This window comes from Myotis lucifugus, unplaced genomic scaffold (genome assembly GCF_000147115.1).
Source record: "Myotis lucifugus unplaced genomic scaffold, Myoluc2.0 scaffold_30, whole genome shotgun sequence".
In the NCBI taxonomy this organism is placed as follows: domain Eukaryota; kingdom Metazoa; phylum Chordata; class Mammalia; order Chiroptera; family Vespertilionidae; genus Myotis; species Myotis lucifugus.
The window spans coordinates 8,042,884-8,065,237 of NW_005871078.1; the positions used below are offsets into that span (position 1 = coordinate 8,042,884).

Here is a 22,354-nt window from a genome sequence, read left to right on the forward strand (position 1 = left end):
ATTCATAAAGGACTGACTAAGATGTCTTAATTTTTTAATGGTGTAAGGGGAGGGCTAAATTACATACATTCTGTTTTCATGTCTGAGGTTAGTAATTCAAGTACTAACTTATATATGTAAAGTAATCTAGCACTGAGCATTTTTCCATACTTCTGTGTGGGCATATGGAGCAACCATTACATTTTAGGATAGGTAGTTGCTTATGTTTCCAGAACATTAGATTTGCAGTTCTAGAAAAATAGCCACGTGGAAATTTGCATGTGACTCCTGTGAACTTTGCAGATTATTTATGTTTTTGGAAATTTTAGGCTGACCTACATTAACTATTAACTTTATTGTGAGAGAACACATTATTTGGGTGTTAGTCCCTTGGATCAGTCTATTTACCTTGAGATTCTAAATCAGTTATTTTAAAGTGATAAGTGGAGATAATGATGTTAGGTTAGTATAAAATTGTGAGAAATGTTTTTTCTGAGTTCTGTCCATCTGACCTAACTTTCTCTAATATTAATTGCCTTAGGTGGTGACTGTCTTCAACTCAGTAGTATTTATTACTGTATCGGGTATTTAGTGAGTGCAGAATATAGGGGTTACCAAAACTTTTCAAATATAAATACCTTTTCTTTCTACTTACCATCCCCTTCCCCCCAAAAGTAGGAGGTTTTTTTTCCCTCATTGCACTGTATATATTAGGCACTCAAATAATTGTTAGTCTTGATTTAAAATCACTTCTTTCATACAGATACCTATCTGCTTTTACTGCTTACAAGAGAACTATGTCATGTCTCTAATACGACAGGTAGAAAACACTGCAGCATATAAATGCTACCCTATTAATGGTCAGAAAAAGTGGAGCATTATGTACTTATATGTTAATTTGTATTAAACTGGTAGGTTCTTGGGATGATTACATTTTTTTCTCAGGGAGAGTTAAAGACACAATACTGAAAAAGAAAAACAATTTTAATTCAAATTTCCATGTAATCAAAAGTCAAAATGAATACTTGATCAGTGGAATTTATTGAATTAGTAAAACAATCAAAAGATAGTAAATTCTTAGAACTATTATGTTTTATCCAGTCTCATTGAATTATATATATTTCATTTTTACTGTATCTGTAGTTATCAGTGTAACTCAAAAATATTGTGTAGGCATCTTAAGCTAAAGATCACCAGCTGTTTTTTTTTCAGAGCTGGGTTGTGTGCCCTGGAAAGTAATTCCCAGAACTTAGATGAGATTGGGGTGGATATTGTCCAGAAGAGTTACCCCAAAATGCCTTTTATGGGTTCAGAAAAATCTCAAATAATCCTAGAAGCTTCCCTCAGTTACTTCAATGTGCCATTTTGAGTACCAATTATTACAGCTAGTAAGCATAAACATGTTAACATTCTATGTTCATGTAATTATCTAGTAGTTGTGATTATTTTTAATTGGGCCCCAATTATTAAACTTGAATAATAACCCATGTTTTTAGCATGAGATAACTGCAATCAGTATGCACTGATTTCTCAAATCAGATGAAAGTTAGGGTAATAGTTATATAGAAATTTAGGAATAAATAGTTTTTAGTAATTCATTTTTATTATACATAAAATATTTTTAAACAAAACACCTATTCTCTAAATGTAGTCACTTAATGAAGTCTGTCCTTTTCTGCTGTACATTGTACAATTAGCAATGTGCAATTGGAATGATCGAGACACTAGACACTCTAATGATCTGGTGCTCACTAGAGTAATCTTCCCCACTTTATAGAAAAAGACTGAGACTAGCATTTAAATTTGTGTTTAAAGTTTCGTTTTTCCTCAATGCAAAGATCAAGAGACTGGGTTTTTATATGATTCCAGCCTAGGAGCTTCCTCCCCATTTCATCACTCCTATTGAGGCCTGAGTAAAATAAGCTTAAAGTAGAAGGTTACAGCATCTGTGAGGATGTTGAAACCATTCTTCCACTTAGATTGATTTTAAACCTTTATACTGGGTACCCCAGACTAGCCTCAAGGCTAGAACTGCCTTTCTTGAGCATATTTTCACTTCTGGGTGTTCTGTGTTTATTGAGTTGCAGTTAGTCCTCTCAATGAGAAGAACGCTAAATATGGAAAGAGGGTTGTACTTTGGTGTTTTATATTCAAGGACATAGAGTGTTAGGAAGCAACCTGGAAATTATTTTTTCCTAAAATATGCTTGGCTATGACTTTCCTTCTCTCACATAAAAAAAAAAAAAAAAAAAAGAGAAATAGGAAATAGGGCTAAATACATAACAGGACATTTGACAGGTGATGAGGTTGGGCATAGTCTGCCACTTCGTAGTCTTGAGGACCACAGTTTGCTGTTATAGAGGTATCTGAGAGGTACCAGATAAATGAAGACTGCCAACTGTTCTTAGACCTTGAGCGTGCTGGGCGCCCTAAAGTAGGAGAGAAACTTATAACAGAAGCTCACGATGAAGAACCAGACGTTCCGAGCCATCTGAGATCTTGCCATAAGAAGGCGCCAGGCGATGAGGAAGAGGGCAGTATTAAAGAGGTAGTGAATATTTCGGAGCCTGGGGAATGGACATATATAGTGAAAGTTAAAACAGTGCCAAATACCCAACTATTATCTGAAACATAAATGTGTTTCTCTCTGGCTATCACAAGCAAATAATTAAATGCTTACAGGTATAACCTGATAAGCCTTTGAGTTTTATCTTTCACTTCCACAACATTCTCAATAATCAGATTTCCATAACATTACCTTGACTAGTTTCTATTTATCATACTTCTCTCTACTGTAACCTATCTTGCAAACATGGCTAACAGTCTTTCTTAAAGGTACTTTGATCATATTACCATATCACAAATTTTTACTGGTTCCTGTTCACTAGAGGGTAAGTCCTAAAGTTCTCAACCTACTGTTCAAGGTTCCACTCTGTTTTCAGTTTACTTTTTCATCCTTACTATCTCTATTAACCCTTTGCTTCTGCCAGAATTATACCAGACTGTTGTGAGTCTTTGTCCTTGAAGGGATTAATGACAAATTTAAGGCAGCTGAAGGACTTGAAGAGTGGTTATGCCCATGTTACATAGTCTGATCAGTCTCCTGCCTACTGGGTATTCTTTTTCTATATCACATGGTAGGGTGTGGTAGAAGAATCAAAGACACAGGTTCAAATTTGGTTCATGTGTGACTATGAACAAATTACCATTATTCTTGATAAAAATGGGATAACAGAAAGAATGCCTCATAGGGGTGTGGTGAAGGTAAATGAAACAGTGTATCACAGGGCATAGTATAAAGGGAAGGACCTATTATTTAGTAAAAGCTGAAAAAATGTTAATTCCTCCTTTCCTTGGCTCAGATTTCATGTCTGGTGTAAAATCAGATACACAAATATTAACTGACTGACTATGCTTACCTTTTTAAGTGTTGCTTTGCTTCTGGGACCCCAGCCATATCCTCTTTCAATAAGTACTTCTTGACTCCTAAAACGTAATTTTCAATGTATTCCAACCAGTTCAACTGGCGTACATCAAAGTTGAATACCTGAAAGGCAAAAAGATAAAAGGATTGCCAGAATTGCACGGCTGGACAATCACTTTGTTCACTTAATTTTCTTTTACATAAATGAGCAACAGTCAGTTTAGAAGACTTAGCTGGATCCCTCCAAATAAGATTATTTGAGCTGCTATTTCGAAGGCCCTGATAATATAGGTTACCATTTCCTTGCAATATTTAAACATGGATCAAGCACAAATACTTTATCTTCAGGAAGTCTTGTGAGGGAAATTTAAGGAACTGTTATTAGTCTGGTGAAAGCTAATTTCATTTCATGTAAAGATGGATTAATTTTTAAAAGTGATGGAATATGTTAGGGACCAAAACAAATTATGCATCATTTTCTTTCCATTTCTCTTAAATGTTGATGGTGTCTCTTGGCCTACCTCCTTTTCCTACAATATCAGCACTTCCTTATGCAGATTAAAACAAACTTTGGAAAGCAAAGCCTTAAGGAGTAGCTTAGCAGAATTTATATTCTGTATTTGCTTTAGAGATATCCATTATGTCTCTCAGTGTGCCATTAAATGAAGCCATTCAAAACAGTTCTTTTAGTGTTAAGTGGTAAGGAAAGCTTTGCTTCTCTTGAAACATTAGTATGTTTTCTCCTGGACAAAGAATGGCATGAAACTATTTTCCCTTTTCCTTTTCCACCAAAAAGCTCACCAAAAAAATTCACTGCTTCAACGGGAATGACTTAGGTAGGATCTTGTATACTATAGATGGACATTATATATTTTCATTTTTATCCTTGACTTCATATTCTAATTCAATTTATTTCTATTCTCTTTACATGTGTGTTTATTGTAAGATATGTCAAATCTTTGAGATGATTTTGAGTATTATCAAAGAGAGCAGATGAGATTAACGAGTTACAAAGAGCTTCATAGATTTGTCCAAAGCTGAGTTGCTTTCCAAAAGTAATTCTGTATCATTTTGTTTGGATGTGTTTGTTTTCCACAGTATCACTATTACGTACTCATGGATATAAACAGCGGCCTTTTCTTTTATTCTATTTCACTTTTCTAAGGGAGATTTCAGTGAAGCCCTGGTTAGGAAACCTGATTCTGTAGGGCAAATCAAACTGGAAGCCGAGCCATCCCAGAGTTTGGCAATTAAATCCAAGTATTCAGGACTATTATCTTTGCTAAGGTATTTTGAAATTGTATGTTAAATCCACTACAGATTTGATTTTTTTCATGACATTTTAAGTGATTTTAGTTTAAAATAGTAAAATGTCAAAAATGAAACTCTAAGCTCATTACCTTTTGAATTATTTAGATGGTTAAATTCTGTGGAGAAATGCAATAAAGATAAGCCTACATAAAATTTGAAGCTAATTTTTAAAATAATGTACAATAGCTTGAGGTTTTTTTTAAATAAGCTGGTTTGATCAATCAGCCATGCATTTCAAACAGGTGTTTAGAAGAATTTTGTACAAGGTACGTAAACATTTCTGAAAATAGGTCTACTTCATGTTAATTATAGAGGTACTCAGTGATGATTTCAATTAAAATATCCTTCTAGATCTCATCTGGTTTATCAGCCTAACATTTATAGTGTTAGATTGTGCAAGTAACCGTTTGGTTCCATGACATATCTAGGATTGGATTTGAATCATGCTCTATGAGGCTGGTATGTTAGGAGTAAAATCCTTAGCCTCAAAGCTAGGCTAGCTACCCACTTAATGTTTACTTCTCAATATGACTTGGTTTCTTGTACATGCTGTCAAGAATGAGTTAAATCAAGAAATGTTTTTTTTCTTTAAAAAGAAATTTCAGTGGGAAAGTGTCAATCAAGAGAGTGAAAATTTTAAAGTTAAATTGCAAACTAATGACATGATCAGGGAACTCTTGACTCCTTGAGAAGGAAAGCTAGGAGCATGTACAAAGCACAAAATATTTCTATATTTGTGAATTTCAGAATATGCAAAGATTTCAGGGCTTATTGTTTGTTACCAAAGCTAATATAAAGAAATAAATGGCGCTGATGCTAAGCAATTAAAGTGAAGGCATGTTTTGAGAAATACAAATCTGAGTTGATTAAATCATTATAGGGAGGAAGATTGACAATGCTGGGGAGAGGGCTATACTGATGGAGGGAGGTCTTTTATGGGATAGAATAAATAGGAGTTGAGTTTAGCTTTAAAAAGATAAACTATTTTAGAGATGCCAAATGATTTTGATTTGATAAGAACAGTGGAGGAGAGAGTGTACAAGCAGAAAATTAGAAATTTTTATCAAAGTCATATGCTATGGCTATTAGGGGAAAGATAGAGGTACACAGGGTTTGTTGAGAACGCAACAACTGGGAGAGTGAACAAAGAATTAAAGCTAACTATATGAAGACCCCAGAACAGTAGTGAGGATCTAACAGAAGACCAAGACCCTTGATTTCTTACCTACATTAAGCTTGTTTCCTGCAACTGTGTTGATAGCATTGACTGATTTTCTTAGAGAAAAAAAATTCTGTATATAGCCCAGCTGGTGTGGCTCAGTGGTTGAGCATTGATCTATGAACCACAAGATCACCATTCAATTCCCAGTCAGGGCACATGCCTGGGTTTTGGGCTTGATCCCCAATAGGGGGCATACAGGAGGCAGCCAATCAATGATTCTTTCTCATCATTGATGTTTTATTTTTCCCTCTCCCCTCCTCTCTGAAATCAATAAAAATATGTATATTTTTAAATTCTGTGTATATAACTAGAACTTTATTCATCAACTTTTCAGGTCAAATACTTCCAAATTCCAAGTGAGTAAGATTTTCCTATTGGCTAAGTCAGTGCTGTACTTACTCTCTGGTCTTCAGGACTCAGCTTTGACATCAGCATTTCTGTGTTACTTGTGCTCCATTCCCAGCTCCGGTTGACGAAATACTCCAGCATGGAAACAGTTCTTAAAAGCCGGTTCATGAGCTTTGTCATCCTGAGTTAAAGATCAGATAGGAGCCAGTATCATCAGCATAGCACAGATGGCTGCTTCCCTGTTACTCAAGGAATGCGTGAGAAATTGTCTTTGAGAAAGATAAAAATTATCCCTCCACCAATCTTCATCTCCACTAATTCTCATAGCATCCCAGTTAGGTAGGTATAAATCTGCACTTGTATGAATGCAGTAAAGTGAATTTAAGATAAAGTGGCCACAATAATAGGTGTGGAAGCCAAAATTCCAACCAGCTTTGACCTCAAGAAGCCTCTGCTTCTGTAATCTCGCCATCCTGCATCCCATTGCTTAAAAGTGGACCACGTCTTCCAATCCTGTGGTCAGGACTTGGACCAGCTCGGCTTTGTGAACTTGCCAACTTAACAACTTACAAAAACTTCCATATACAGTCTAATTGCTCTTCACAGTATTACTCTGAAGTAGTCGAGATCTGTATTACTTATCTTCATTTTACAGAAGGATTATTAATAGGTTTGTGGTTACATGGCTAATGCTTAAACCTAGGACTTACGGGTACAAGTCACCTTTGGCCTATAGAACAATTGATTTTTACCTTAATCAGGCAAATCATGATAGTAGTAACTCAGCAATGACTTACTATGCTGTTTTGGGAATTTGGTTTTATTTATGGTCAATCTTAATGCCCACATACTTAATGACTCCTGAGGTACTCTCATTGTATCATGGGAAATGCTTAGGCAGGAGGTAAAATAATGCATCAGAACAGGGTTCTATTTAGCTGTTATTATCTAACATCTTTGCTGCAGACTAAATATTTGTGTTCCCCTGAAATTCATATCTTGAAACTTACATCCCCATAGCGTGATGGTCTTTAAAGGAGGAGACTGGGAGTTGATTAGTGCCCTTATAAAAGCTCATTCGCAGCATTGGAGGGCACAGAAAGATGACTGTCTAGGAACCAGGTAGCAGGTACTCAACATACCTAGTCTACCAGCATCTGGATTTTAGATGTCCCAGTCTCCAGAACTGTGGGAAATAATCTATATTGTTTATAAGCCCTCTATTCTGTTATAGCAGCCCAAATGAAATAAGACATTCTTCATGCATTCTATAACTCTGATGTAACTGATGTAATTTCAATAGATTTATTTTAATTCTTAATCATCGTGCAATGATATTATATGTACAGGACTTTATCAGCACAATAGTATTTTTTTTATAAAGAAAAAATACAGTTCTTATTCTCAGGTCTTCTTAATACATAAAATGCAAAAGCCAAAACGTGATTCATTTTATCACATAAAAATTTAGAACTTCTTTTAGTAGTAATAGTGTTACTGTATTCTACACGCTCTTATTCAAAACCATATAAAATAGCTATTACTATCTCTTTTTTTTTACAGGTGAGAAAGTTAGGCTTCAGGCAGGTTAAGTAATTTAGGGCTCATGTGGCTAAACTGGTGAAGTCAGAAGTCAGACTCCAAACTTATATGTAGCTCCCCTTGTATTATAAAAATTTCATTTTCAAAGCTATAAGGAATAGACTTAGAGGAAATACATCAAATATAGTTGTGTACACACACACACACACACACACACGAGTTTCCAGAAATTATTAAGGCCAACCCAATAGAAAAATAGATGAGAAATAGCAACTCAGAGTAGAGAAAATTTGAATGTCTAATAATGTCTAATGAACAACTGATGGAGGAGAAAACTTGAATGTCTAATGAACAAAACTTGAATATTTGATGAACACAAGGGAGTGCTAAGGACTTGGGGCTCAAATAAAAGTAACAAAGAGATGCCATTTGTTGTTTTTATTTTGACAATTGCAAATGGACAGAACCTTTGTTGAGGGCAACCACATATGCTCCAATCCAGCAAAACCACCCCTCAGCATCTTCACCAAACCAGGTGCACATTCTATAAAAAAATTCATGTGCGCTGGTATTTGTTTACCTCAAAGCAAACCTATATGTATTTCCATATGTGGTTGTAAATGCATAGATCAAATACACGAGGTGAGGGAAGGTTCTAGAAGGACTCTAGCATTTTCTGCCATAAAGATTATTAAAATGTCTATCAAAAACAAACTTACCAGTTTTCCACAAATATTACAATTTAATTTCTCAAGAACAAAATTCATAAAGATTTGTATTGGGTCCCTTCTTTGTCTTTTCTACTTACTAAACTTTGCTCTTTATATAGGTCTTCTTCCATCCTTGATATATTTTATAAAGTCTTGAGCATTTCTGCTTACAATGTTTTTCTTTTCCCATTTTTATGTAATAAGCCCCATACAAATATTTTCCCCATAGCCACAGTGTCCCCTTTTCACTTTGTTCAAGGAGAAATTGACAATTACTGAGTGATGAGCTCTTAATAAGGTCTCTGCAAAATTTAAATAAACTCTACAGTGCCTATGTTTTAGTCACTTGCTCCGCTAATAAGGATGGAAATGAAACATGCTGAGAAAAACTTTCTCCTTTGTAAAGAAGCTAGCACCAAAGGCAAGACTATTCATATTTCTGATTCTTGGTTGCAGAAGTTGCCTTTGGTAATGATAATGATGGCTCCTCAGACACATGTAGTATTCAAGTGAGACAGAGATAAAAGAGTATGTCCTGTGTCAAACAGCAACATGGTGACAGCACCTAAGCTCTGCATACTGTTTACCCTGTTCCCTCTAAGCAGTGGTTCTCAACCTTCCTAATGCTGCGACCCTTTAATACAGTTCCTCATGTTGTGGTGACCCCCAATTTCATTGTTACAAATTGAACATAATTAAAGCATAGTGATTAATCACAAAAACAATATGTAATTATATATGTGTTTTCCGATGGTCTTGGGCGAACCCTGTGAAAGGGTCGTTCAACCCCCAAAGGGGTTGTGACCTATAGGTTGAGAACCGCTGCTAAAGTCTTTACTCACCTCCAGGTGGCAGTAAATCTAGCCCAGATTTCTCCAGATGTTTCCTCATTTGTGAAATTGGGATGATGAGCATGTCCTCTTTGGGCATTGTGAGAATGAAAATGCGTCTTCCCATGTGTGTGTAACTGAGGCTGGTATCATTATTGTACATTTGAAGATTACCTAACAATTTAGAAAACCCCAGACACAAGGGTCTCAGATGTTTTTCTTTTTTAGTGGATGAGTACTTGCTGAATTCATCAAGCAAGTTCCTTAACATTTAACTTCCTTTATTATCATGGAGGATTTTAAAGGTATGGGGCTTGTCACTACTGTTGCTTTGGTTATCCCTAAAGTTGTATGTTTGTGTGTGTGAGATTCAGTTGTCACCTCTGATCCCCAGCTGAAGGGAGGGCTAAGGACTGTGGGGCCCTAATCTTCCATGCAGCCACACTCTCAAAGCTGTTGACCCAGCTTCTCACCTGGGCTTCCTTCCTGTGAGTCGTAGATAGAAGTCGTAGATGATGGCAGGGGCCCAGTGGTTGACGGCATTCCAGTACTGGGTTATGATGGTGTTGGTTGTAAGGTCAGCATATGGCCTCCTAAAAGCTCTCTCAAATGGAATTTTTTCAAAGGTTGCCAAGACTTGGAATCCTGGGTGGGGTGGCGGAGAGCAGGGGATGAAATAAGGAGTAAGTCTGGAGCACATAAACCCATTGTGGTGGATGGCATTTGCAATGGGTCAAAACAATAAAGAATAAGTATTTGCTTTGTAGAGTCAAGACTCAATTTCTGAGAACATTACTAAGATTTTTATCCTGGCAAGTAATCACCTGCAAATTTTAAGCAGTGAATAGGTTTGGGTCCTTTTCTTGAAATCTTTACTCTAAAACAACTTCTACAAGAAATAGTTTTAATCAATATAGTGAATGTTATTCAGAAAAACTTAAATCCATCATTCAATTTCAGGGTTATTTAGCCTGTTCTAAAAGTCCCAAGACAGAATCTAAGGGCCATATTTCCTTGTTTGGATCACTACTTTAGGAACCACCAGGAAAGTTTCGTAACATTTTACTTAAACCTTATAAAGGGCTACTTAAACCTTAAACCTCAGGGCTTCAGGGAAAGAGAGATGGTAAAGGCAGGACTCCTCTGGGCTGGTTCACTTTAAAGACCACAGTCTTTTACTTCTTTGGGTTTTCTACTTCTCTGGGAATACATCAGACTCAATTATCTACTCTTATCTCCAGAGGTTTTTTTCATAATATTTTTTTCTTTATGTATTTTTACTTAGAAAAAGCCACGTTAAAATTTTTAATGTACATTTGCAAAGTCAGTAATAATTTTCAATATTCATTTGTATTCCATTTTCATTTTCTCTATGTAGAATTTTCAAAGAATATGCATAAATGCATTATTCAGTTATGATGAAGACAGCAGTTATTATGGTAATAAGATTATTGCTTTAAAAGATACTTGGAAATCTACATGAAAAAATATATACCCTATACAGAAAACATTCTCAAGAAACATCTGGACTGTTTTCCTCCCAGAGGAATTCATATTTACTTTTAAGAATCACTAGTGGAGTGGTTACTACACATTCAAGGGAGGCAAGAGACCTGTCTTCAATCTCAGGCACCAGCTCCCCATATGAATTTGAATAAATCATTTAGTCTCGGTCCCATATGTAAAATAAAGCAAACCCCCCCAGATTATTTTTAAGATCACTTTCAACTATGAGATTCTATAATTCCATAAAACAGATATTAAGAATTATTGGCATGGAAGAAGACTATTTTGAATCTCAGCAATAGAATTTACATGTAACATCTTTTTATTTAAGAGCTTAAAATATCTTGTTTGTGGCTACTAATGCCTTTTTTTATGAATGATATTTTAATTCTGTTATTGTGGTAGAGGAGATATATTTTTTATATTTTTATTTCCATATGTTTTCAGAATTATTTAGATAATCTAAATAACTGGATATATGCTCTAAAGAACTTTACTGCTAGAGAATTTCACTTAATTTTCATTGAAGTGATAACTTTACAGATAGCACAGTAAGTGTTCTGAATTAGAAATCAGATTCTAAAATATTAAGTACATTTGATTTTTTTTCTACATCTAGTACTTAAAAATAGCTAGGTGATCTAAAGTTTCAGATTTTGACAAGAAAATCAACTCCTAAATTGACAAAGGAGTTCAAGATTGGTTAGCTAATGTTCTGTTCTATGCAGGATTCATCAATTCAACCAGACACCTTCAAGGTTCCTCTTTTTTAAAGGAAATATTTTTATTGATTTTGAGAGAGAGAGGAAGGGAGAGGGAAAGAGAGAAAAACAATGTGAGGGCAAAATATCAATCGGCTACCTTCTGCAACTCGGTCATGCCCCCTTGCCTGGGAATCAAACCAGCAACCTTTTGGTGCACAGGAGTGCACCCAACCAACTGAGCCACACCAGCCAGGGCTCAAGTTGACTCTTATGGCTAACTGCATAATTAGTGAAGAGTATCCCTGACTCAATAACAGTTTATATTGTTGGACTTTTCTAAATCTACTTTGTCGTTTCACATTGTCAGGGATGTAGCAATGTAGCGAACAGTGGCCGCAGCAGGAACAGTGGCCCCCACAGGAGCAGTGTTTGATCACTGACATTGCTTATTGCTGACTTCTACTTGGTTTTACTTATTTTTAAAAATCTCTATAACTAACGGACTGCTTATTTCTTATAGTCATGCAGATGTTCCCACTGACCCTTCTTTGGTATATTATGCTTAACTCTTACACATACACAGTTGTAATTATTTTAGCTCTTATTTTTTTTGTGTGTGTGTTTTTCCCCATTAGATTCTAAGCTTCGTGACTCAATTGGTCTAATTTTTCCCCTGTGGCAGACATAGTGATGTAGTTACATTGCTATGGGCACTTACCCATTTTGCCCCAGTAACAGGGATTCAAGTTACCAGAAGTACAGTGGTAGATTAACGTTGACTTAGGTCTGGAAAATAGAAGAAAATTTAGGTAAATAAAATGGAGAAATCATCAAAGAAAGATAAGGGAAAATAATATTTTTAAAAGGATGTTTCAGTAATTCTCATGAGTAAGGTAACCTAGGCAATCTTCCTTCTTTTGGTTAAGCAAAATGGAAGAAGTGGAGGAAAAGTGTGTGTGTGTGTGTGTAAGAGATTGGAAATAGGTTGACATATTTGTGGAGCAAATTGAGGTGTCATGATGAGGAGTTAGAAGAGACTAGGCAGTTAAAGGCAGAAACCCTGAAGTTTAAAATGTATGGATATTGCTAGAGCAGAATTTTTCAGACCAACCAATGGGAAGTTAGCAGGGCACATATTAACCCCTAGACAAAGAAGCTTTGGTGGTAACCCATTTGGGGACCCCTCTCTGCTGCAGGGAGCTCTATTACTTTACTATCTCTAATAAACTTTGCTTTTGCTCATCTCTTTGTCCATGAACTCATTCTTCGGTTTTGCAAGACAACGAACTTAGACCCCAACAGAAATTTTGGCATCAATGATGATGAGAATGATCATATTTCTAAATTATGGACATGTTTATTGGGCAAGACTACAGGCTAGGTTTTTTCCTAAATCCAACTAAGTCCTGCTGGTTTGGAAAGTCTGACTCAAAAAAACATTTAATTCTGTTTATCATTTACTAACAGAGCCAAATATACAAACAACCATTTCTTTTTCTTTGTTTCAGTAAATAACCCATACATGGTGGTCTGAACTTTAGCATTTATCAGGAACTGAGCAGGTCAGTGAAACATAAACTATGGTCTCATTTTACCCCCTTTTTTCTCCTTTGTCTTTAAAACAGGAAGCTCTATTTTAGGTTACTATCAGTGGTGATGCCACCGATTTTGCCATTAAGAACAGTGCTAAATTTATTTTATTTATTTTTTATTTTTTACACATGTCAGAAAAGCTTTTTTGTTATCAAGAATTATATGATTTGCCTAACCGGTGTGGTTCAGTGGCTGAGCTTTGACCCATGAACCAAGAGGTCACTGGTTCGATTCCAATTCAATTCCCAGTCAGGGCACATGCCGGGGTTGCAGGCTCGATCCCTAGTAGGGGCCTTGCAGGAGGCGGCCGATCAATGCTTCTCTCTCATCCATGTTTCTATCTCTCTATCCCTCTCCCTTCCACTCTCTCTACAAAGTCAATAAAAACATATTTTTTAAAAAGAATTATATGGTTTAATAATTTAAAGGGTGTTACTTTATGATCAATGAAATATTAAATAGTACTTATAAAACAACTCAATGCATATATTTGGAACTATGTAAAATATTGAAACATATACCCTGTCACAATTAGGGTCTTCTACAGTACAATGAATATATTTTGAAAATAGGCCTAATATATTCACCCTCCTTATCATTAAATATTTGAAAGAAAGCCAGATTAGTTAGCATCCTCACCTGTGAACTGCTGTGTACCATCCCACAGCCAAGGTGAGATTGACGACTGTATCAACAGGAATCACATCTGCCACAGCCATTGGAGTAGCTCTGAGGGCCCGGAGAAACCCTTTCCCTGTCTGCACGGGAAGAACATAAAATATTGAGCCAGGTCTCAAGTAACAGCTGGAGATAATACTGATGCTGTTAGTAATAACAGCTACCATTGACCCACTGCTTACGAGGCTACTATACCAAGGCTGATGTCACAGCCTGTCCAGCCTTCCAGCTACATTCATCTCAAATGCCAACACTTTTATGAAACACTAGTGAGTGGTCCTTGGCTCCTTTAGGGAGTGAAAGTCCTCAAATTTGTGAGAGGTAATATATTTAGTTAATTAACAAACACCAAGAATAGTTTATCACATCTTAAAAATTAATTCATAAGCATTAAGTTTTCCCCAATTTCCCACTTAATTTACCATTTCCTAATGATGCTTTCTGCTAGTGCTTACTAATTTACAAGCAAGAGCAGACACTAAAAGTTTAAGAAATATTTATTTTTAAAAATTAATAAAAATCTACCATTTAACAACTTTGTTATTACTTGGGAAACTTTTCCTTTGGTATCTTAGTTCACCTCACAGATCACTGATGTTATATAGATGTAAGAATTGGGAATTATTCATGTTAATAAGTCAGTTAATAACTAAAAAGTTGTGTTTATTTTATGAATTAATTATTTATACCCTACATATTTCCAACATCGATTTTCAGTGGTTGTTAGCACTTTCTTATGTTCCTAATTTGTTGCAACTGATTCCCCTTCCTTTGGACATAAGAAATCAGTTTGGAAAATTTTAGATAACTGAGTAAATGTGCAGTTTTGTAAACAATGTAATAAGACACACTCTAGGGTCATGTGAAAATAATTAATTATATTCTAAGTTACCAAATGTCCACCCATAACTAAGCCTTAAAGAAGAGGAAGGCAGGTAGAGAACAAAAAGAGAGGAGCTGCTAGAGCAAAAAAGAAATCAGAAGGTTCATTCTCACTGTCTTTGACAAGTGGTCATAATTCACTGTCTTATATTTGAATTTTAGTTCCTGTTGGACCTCACTCTGAGAACACAGGCAGTGTCTGAGGTATGAGGTTTGTAAACTCAGAGAATTGAATTGCGGTTCATTGTCCTAAAGAGTGGAGTTGTGGTTCTGGTCCTAAAATGCTTCAATATGAACTGTGACCCCACCCCGCCCTCCCGCCCAGCTCAGGCTGAACCAGTCTTCACGGCAGGGGACATACACAGGGCTGTTGGCCCAGAGAAACCAGTAACGTTTCTCCTGGTCTGTGAGAGGTTTGCTGAAAAGTGTTTCCTCTATCCGTCCATTTTTAATTTGAAATCTTTGCCCGAGTTGGTGGTTCTTTCTTGTATCTATTAAGAACTGGTTACTGATGTATTTTATGCATTTATATAATTTATATCCACACATAGAGAAACTCTTGTATGTGTTTTATAATCAAGAATTTAATAATCTTTGTGAATATGATTTTTATTGCATTCCCAGTTCGCTGCATTAATTCAGCGAAAAGGAGGAAACACCCCCATCTTGTGGTAATGAGAGAGAACTACAGGCACGGTCCTCAATGCTCAGTCCTCAATGCTCAAAGGCTTTACAAAAAGAAAACTCCTAAATCAGTGGTTCCCAAACTTATTTGGCCTACCGCCCCCTTTCCACAGCGCCCCCTGGAAATTAATTTTTTTTAAATTTTAATAGCAATTAAACAAAGATATATGTATTAATGTTTCTACCTTTTTCGTAAAATATAGTAAAGAAAGGTGTAAATTAGAAACATTGAAGTTTGAAATTATGAAACTATTTATTGAACTCAGAATAGAAAGGTAATACAACAAAAGTTAAAACAAATGCACCTGTGGCCATCACCACCCCCTTGGATCGCTGCAGCGCCCACCAGGGGGCGGTAGCGCCCACTTTGGGAATCACTGTCCTAAATGGTCGTTGATATCACAGTACATCTGTTTTTCTGATAATAAAATTCACAAGTAAAAATAATTTTATTCTGCCTCTATTTTCCAATCACCATAACTGAGATAAGGTACTTCAATTGTAGTTAGTAAAGTAACATTTATGGTTTTGGATCAATGAAGATAAACCAACACTAAGCATGTTGTTAGTTACTATCCCTCCACCACATTTCAAGGACTTATTTCCACGTTAGTATACATACCGCAATAATGAGCCCACTAGGTCCATTTACGTTATCAACCCAACCCTAAAATAAAGAAGAAGATCTCTATTGATTACACATGTCAGAAAAGTGTAATACCTTTGGAACATTTGCAATCTAATCTTGATACATTTCAAACAGGAGCACTGAGACCCCAGCTAATATAATTGTCTAATCCAGTAGGTCTCACATCACACACAAAGGTCAATGGCAAAGCACTGTATATTTCTGCACTTTATTTGTGCAAGAATTAAAATTCTGCGAGGAGGAGCCATGGGTAGTTTCAAGCTGTTATAATGACATTCTGGGGGCTAAATTGGACCTGCTAACCAATTCATCAGTCATCATTTTCCTCCAGCTCGGGCCTGATTTTTATCTCCCTGGGGGAACACTTCAAACATGATTTCTAGGAATTATCCATTTCTGGAGAATTTTAAGAATCATACCATCCACGCTCTCTCTGTATTGTATTAGCTTGCTTAGAGATGTTAGAGGAGAGATTATGCTTAGGAGCCGTAGGAGGAAAATGTCTTTTTGAGTTTGTTTCCTCAGCCCTAAGCAAGTCAGTGGACTGTATTATGTCTGTTTCTTCATCTGTAAAAGTCGAATGCACGTGGGAGAGGAGAGAGGAGAAGATACAGGGATTATTCGCCGAGCCTTTACTCGGGACCAGGCACTGCGGAGCACTCCCGCACACTGTCTCATAGTCTCTGCACAGTGGGGAGCAACAGCCCAGTTTTACAAGTGAGACAGCTCAGAAGTCAGCATTGTCAGTAAGTAGTAGAGCTCAATTTTATCTGCCCTAAAACTTCACAGAAGGACAGAGCAGTACCCAGACGTCAACAGTGACTATTCCCAAGCTGAGAAGCTTTTGTGAGCTTTGTGATTCTGATTTATCCTGGCAGTGGTGATGCCACCGATTTTGCCATTAAGAACAGTCTGCTAAATTTATTTTATTTATTTTTTATTTTTTAAATGTTTATTGTTTTTTAGGGAGAGAGGAAGGGAGAGGGAGAGAGAGATAGAAACATCAATGATGAAAGAGAATTATTGATAGGCTGCCTCCTGCACACCCCACCCTGGGGATCGAGTCCGCAACCTGGGCATGTGACCTTGACCAGAATCGAACCCGGGGCCCTTCAGTCCACAGGCTGACGCTCTATCCACTGAGCCAAAATGGCTAGGGCCAGTCTGCTATATTTAAACTATAGTGGAAAAAGGCAAGAAATGAAATTACCTCCTGTGGAAATTTTAAGACTAGAGTTAATGAAAAGCTAATTTAAGATCTCCAGCCAACTCCAGATCAGTAAGTCCCAGAGGAGTTTCAGGCTAAATAATTCCTGAACCAAATGTGGAATTTTGCCCTAATATAGCGGGTTCAGCTATACATCTTGGGGGGTGGGGGGAGAGGGAGAGAGAGGAGAGAGAGAGAGAAAGAGAAAGAGAGAGGAGAGAGATATCAGAAAGTGACTGGGCTAGAAGGATGCTGGCCTGGAGGCAGAGCAAGGAGTCCTGTGAAGGGGTGAAGGGACTTACTGGGAAAGGCTCCTGCCAGGTTGCTCCCACGATGGAGGGCCTCACGATGGCAATGTTTAGGTTGCCGCCCTCCTGGTGCACCACCATCTCTCCCAAGGCCTTGGTGTAGGTGTACGTATTGGGCTGATCCCCAATCAGCTTGGGCGTGATCTCGTCAATAATAGCATCATCTAACCACCTAAAGTTAGTCCGAGGAAAAAAGAATTCCAGCAACAATTGTTACACAATAGACCCAAAAACACTGTGAGCCACAGACAATCAAATAAAACACCCATGTTCTAGCTTGAGTTCTGGAATTGAGAACAGTCACTGGAAAGTGAGGCTGAGTGGGAACCTGTCCAAATCATGTACAATGGCTGAGCCCAATCTCACCAGGTGAATCCTACCTCCTCCCACCTAGATGGACATGTTTAACAGCTATGCAATCTACTACATTATTGCAAACTAGAGGTCCGGTGCATGTGGGTGTGTATGTGGGGGGTCCCTTAGCCCGGCCTGCACCCTCTCCCAATCCAGGACCGCTGGCTCTTAACTGCTGGCCTGCCTGCCTGACCGCCCCTAACTGCTCCTCTGCCTGCCTAATCACCCCGAACTGCCTCTGCCTGCCTGCCTGATCACCCTTAACCACCTCTGCCTGCCTGACCGCCCCTAACTGCTCCTCTGCCTGCCTAATCACCCCGAACTGCCTCTGCCTGCCTGTCACCCCTAACTGCCTCTGCCTTGGCCCCCACCACAGCGGCTTAGTCTGGAAGGACGTCCAGAATGATGTCTGGAAGGTCGCCTAATCACCCCTAACTGCCTCTGCCTTGGCCCCCACCACAGCGGCTTAGTCTGGAAGGACGTCCAGAATGATGTCTGGAAGGTCGTTTGGCTGTTTGGTCTAATTAGCATATTACACTTTTATTAGTATAGAAGATAATCTCTATCTTCAATGACTTTCTCTCCAACAGGGTCAGAGGTATATGTTCATGGAACACGTTTGTGAATGCCAATCATGAGCCCAGGAGCATGCTGGGTGCATTCATGGCTTTTAAAGGCTCTCTCGTCTAAGGTGCTTCTGTGGCCACCCCACTCAGTCATTGCCATCCAGTTAAAACCCAATGCACCAACCAATCTTGCAAATTTTAGCTTTTAATTTTTAAAATTCCATTCAATGCCTCAACAAATGAAAGCAACTACCAGTACTTTCAGCAGACTTATAATCTATTTTAGCAAATCTATGAAAATATTTTGAAGGTCTGTTTAGAGCAGTGGTTCTCAACCTTGGCTGCACATTAGAATCACCTGGGAGTCTTTTTAAAATCCTGATTTCTGGGTCTCATCCTCCGGAAATTCTGTTTCTTTGTTACTAATGTTGTGGCCCCACCCCATAACAAGGTTGAGAACCACTGGTTGAGAGTCTATGTTAATAACTTGGTAATTATTTCCAGAGATTTCCAATGAATTCTGAAAGGCCTTAATAACTACTAATAGTCTACCATGTGGAGTAGTTACAGTACTCTGAAGCAGTGGTAATAGTGATTATGGAACACTTCTACTTACAACAAGACATGCATCATAAACAACTGAGTTACCATGGCATCATCCCAATCCTTTCTTTAAAGGTGTCAGCACCATTTTTGATAATCTTAAAGTCTACTGCAGTTCTTGAAAGAGCAATACAATTATTGTCAATTAAATACTTAATGTTTCTCTTTGCTGGCAGACCTATTTGCTCAAACTTTTGGTATAATATAGTTTTTAAAAATTAGATTTCTTAACTGTGTTAGTGTGATTTGATACATTTATTCCTGTGTTATAAAACTGAGCTCAGTTATACTATTTTGATTGTAGAAAAATCTTAGCTGTTACCACTTTGTTTCCATTGCATACTGGTGAGCAGTTAAGATGTATTTATGCCAGGACTTGTTCAGAAACTCCACTCTCCATTTAACACCTCTCCCTTGATGTTGGAGTGGAACATGAGCATTGTCCATGATGTTTGGTTTTTCTCTTTGCTGCTATTTATTAGTGCTGAATGCTTTCTAGATACTCACATGCCTTTTGTTTAAATCGAATAGGGAAAGTTTGACAAGTTCCTAGAATTAAAAAGCTGTGGTACACTTACTAGTACACTATGGAATATTATGCAGCTATAAAAAAAAAACTATATCTTACCCTTTGAGACAGCATGGAGGGACCTGGAGAGTATTACACTAAATGAAATAAGCCAGTCAGAGAAAGACAAGTATCACATGATCTTATTTATATGTGGAATCTAATGAATAAAATAAACTGATGAACAAAATTCACATGATCTTATTCATATGTGGAATCTAATGAACAAAATAAACTGATGAACAAAATAGATCCAGAGACATTGAAGCATGGAACAGACTGATGAAACTCAGAGGGAAGGGGGGTGGAGGTGGGCAGGAAGAGATTAACTAAAGAACTTACATGCATATATGCATAACTCATGGACAGATGATAGAGCAGTGAAAGCATGGGGAGGGTAAGTTGGAGGGGGCCAATGGGGGGAAAAAGGCTGTGAAGGAAAACCATTCTAAGAAAACTGCAGACCCAACCACACACTAGGAGTGTATGTCACGCGCTGGCACCAGCTGCTGTCCTGACGTTGGTCTGCACCGAAAGGGCACGCTTAGAGGCTTTATCAAGTTGGGTGAGCTAGCTTCTTAGAAAATGTTGGTTTCATAGGTTTCTAAGAACACAAACGCAAGAGAAGGTGTAGTGTTCTGTAGGTGGCCTCCCTCTACCATTCGTAGCTCCACCTGTATTATGTCATATTATCTTCTCATTTCTCCCATTTTTACTTGTAAAAATGGCAATGATTACATCTGTTCTAAATGTTTAGGTTATGATGAGGACCAACAGAAATAGTCACAACTGCACTTAAAGCTTTTTGATAAAACAAAATGAGCCCAGCAACCTAAGGCATTCTTAATTTTGGTGAAACAACCAAGGAGCATAAATCTACAGAGGCAGTCGCTGGTTTCAAATTAATCTTTTCTAACGCAGCCAAACAGGCCATTGTTTCACCCAGCCACTTCCCAAGTTCACAGAGAGGAGTGGAACAAGTATGTACATCCCTGATGGGTGTACAATCAGTTCATGCTCTTCTTTACCCAACTTTGATTTGCTGCTGTGGTTTGTTCTCCATTCGTTTTCAAAACAGCATATAAGTTAGCATGGAAACCAAAAAGTATTTCTGAAATTAACCCAATGTCCTTTGGCACACTCAAGAAGGCATTTTGAACCCACTGGTCCCAAATTCTCAATTACTTAAATTGATTAGAAAGAAGCAAAAAGTTATTAAAGATTTCAGAAAGCAACGTGTGTGTGTGTGTATACATGCCCACAATTTCCTCTAAATATTACTTACCTTTCTGGTTTAAAACTTATTGAATCAACCTCTTAATATCATTCATCTATACTAGTAAAAGCCTAGGTGATCCTTGCACCCTCTCACAATGCCCTCATGTCATCACAAGATGGCCAGCAGGGGAGGGCAGTTGTAGGCGACCAGACTGTCAGGGGAAGGTAGTTGGGGACAACCAGGCCTGCAGGGGAGGGCAGTTGGGGGTGACCAGGCCTGCAGGGAAGGACAGTTGGGGGCACAGGCCAGCAAGATAGGACAGTTGGGGGCGACCAGGCCGGCAGGGGAGGGTAGTTGGGGGCAACCAGGCCTGCAGGGGAGGGCAGTTAGGGGTGACCAGGCCAGCAAGGGAGGGCAGCTGTGGGGGACCAGGCCTGCAGGGGAGGGCAGCTGGGGGTGACCAGGCCTGCAGGGGAGGGCAGTTAGGGGTGACCAGGCCAGCAAGGGAGGGCAGCTGTGGGGGACCAGGCCTGCAGGGGAGGGCAGTTGGAGGAGACCAGGCCGGCAGGGGAGGGAAGTTGGGGGCAAGATCAGGCGGATAGGGGAGGGCAGCTGGGGGTGACAAGGCCTGCAGGGAAGGGCAGTTGGGGGGGACCAGGCCGGCAGGGGAGGATAGTTGGGAGCAACCAGGCCTGCAGGGGAGGGCAGTTAGGGGTGACCAGGCCAGCAGGGGAGGGCAGCTGGGGGCGACCAGGCCGGTAGGGGAGGACAGCTGGGGGTAACCAGGTTGGCAGGAGAGGGCAGCTGGGGAAAACCAGGCCTGCAGGGGAGGACAGCTGGGGGCGACCAGGCCTGCCAGGGAGGGCAGCTGGGGGTGACTATGCCTGTAGGGGAGGGCAGTTGGGGAGGACCAGGCCTACAGGGGAGGACAGTTGGGTGCAACCAGGTCTCAGGGGAGGGCAGTTGGGGGTGATCAGGCCGGCAGGAGAGCAGTTAGGCATCAATCAGGCCGGCAGGGGAGCGGTTAGGGGGCGATCAGGCTGACAGGCAGGTGAGCAGTTAGGAGCCAGCAGTCCCGGATTGTGAGAGGGATGTCCCAGATTAGAGAGGGTGCAGGCTGGGCTGAGGGATACCCCTTCCCCTCCTTGCACGAATTTTATGCACCAGACCTCTAGTAACTTCATAATTTATGTATTTAGTGAATGAGGCAGCAAGAAGAATATATACTTTTTCTCCAAATTTTCTTTTTTTTTTTTTTTTTTTTTTTTTTTTTTTTTTTTTAAATATGAACAGTATTCTCTTTATTTAAAGGCTTCATACACAAATTCTGAGCTCTATAAATGGCAATTCTTCATGTTTGAAAGAACTTTCTTCAGAAAAACATCTAGTCAGTTAGCCAGAATTGTAACATTATCAGTAATCTTATCATTTCATAGCTTTATACCTCTAATCTCCGTGTTTGAACAA

The 22,354-nt window shown here is 38.6% G+C and overlaps 1 protein-coding gene across 1 annotated transcript in view; it reads right to left on the bottom strand.

The window, feature by feature from the left end:
- Positions 1-1,009: 1,009 nt before the first annotated feature.
- Positions 1,010-22,354, bottom strand: part of FAR2 (fatty acyl-CoA reductase 2) — a 121,155-nt gene continuing 99,810 nt past the window's right edge. The window contains exons 5-12 of the mRNA XM_014454051.2: positions 17,572-17,749; positions 16,036-16,080; positions 13,809-13,927; positions 12,295-12,362; positions 9,840-10,011; positions 6,336-6,465; positions 3,399-3,526; positions 1,010-2,546 (exon numbers count right to left, since the gene is read on the bottom strand). Of these exons, the coding sequence (XP_014309537.1) occupies positions 2,384-2,546; positions 3,399-3,526; positions 6,336-6,465; positions 9,840-10,011; positions 12,295-12,362; positions 13,809-13,927; positions 16,036-16,080; positions 17,572-17,749 (1,003 nt within the window). The 3' untranslated portion in view covers positions 1,010-2,383. The remainder of the gene's footprint in view (positions 2,547-3,398; positions 3,527-6,335; positions 6,466-9,839; positions 10,012-12,294; positions 12,363-13,808; positions 13,928-16,035; positions 16,081-17,571; positions 17,750-22,354) is intronic.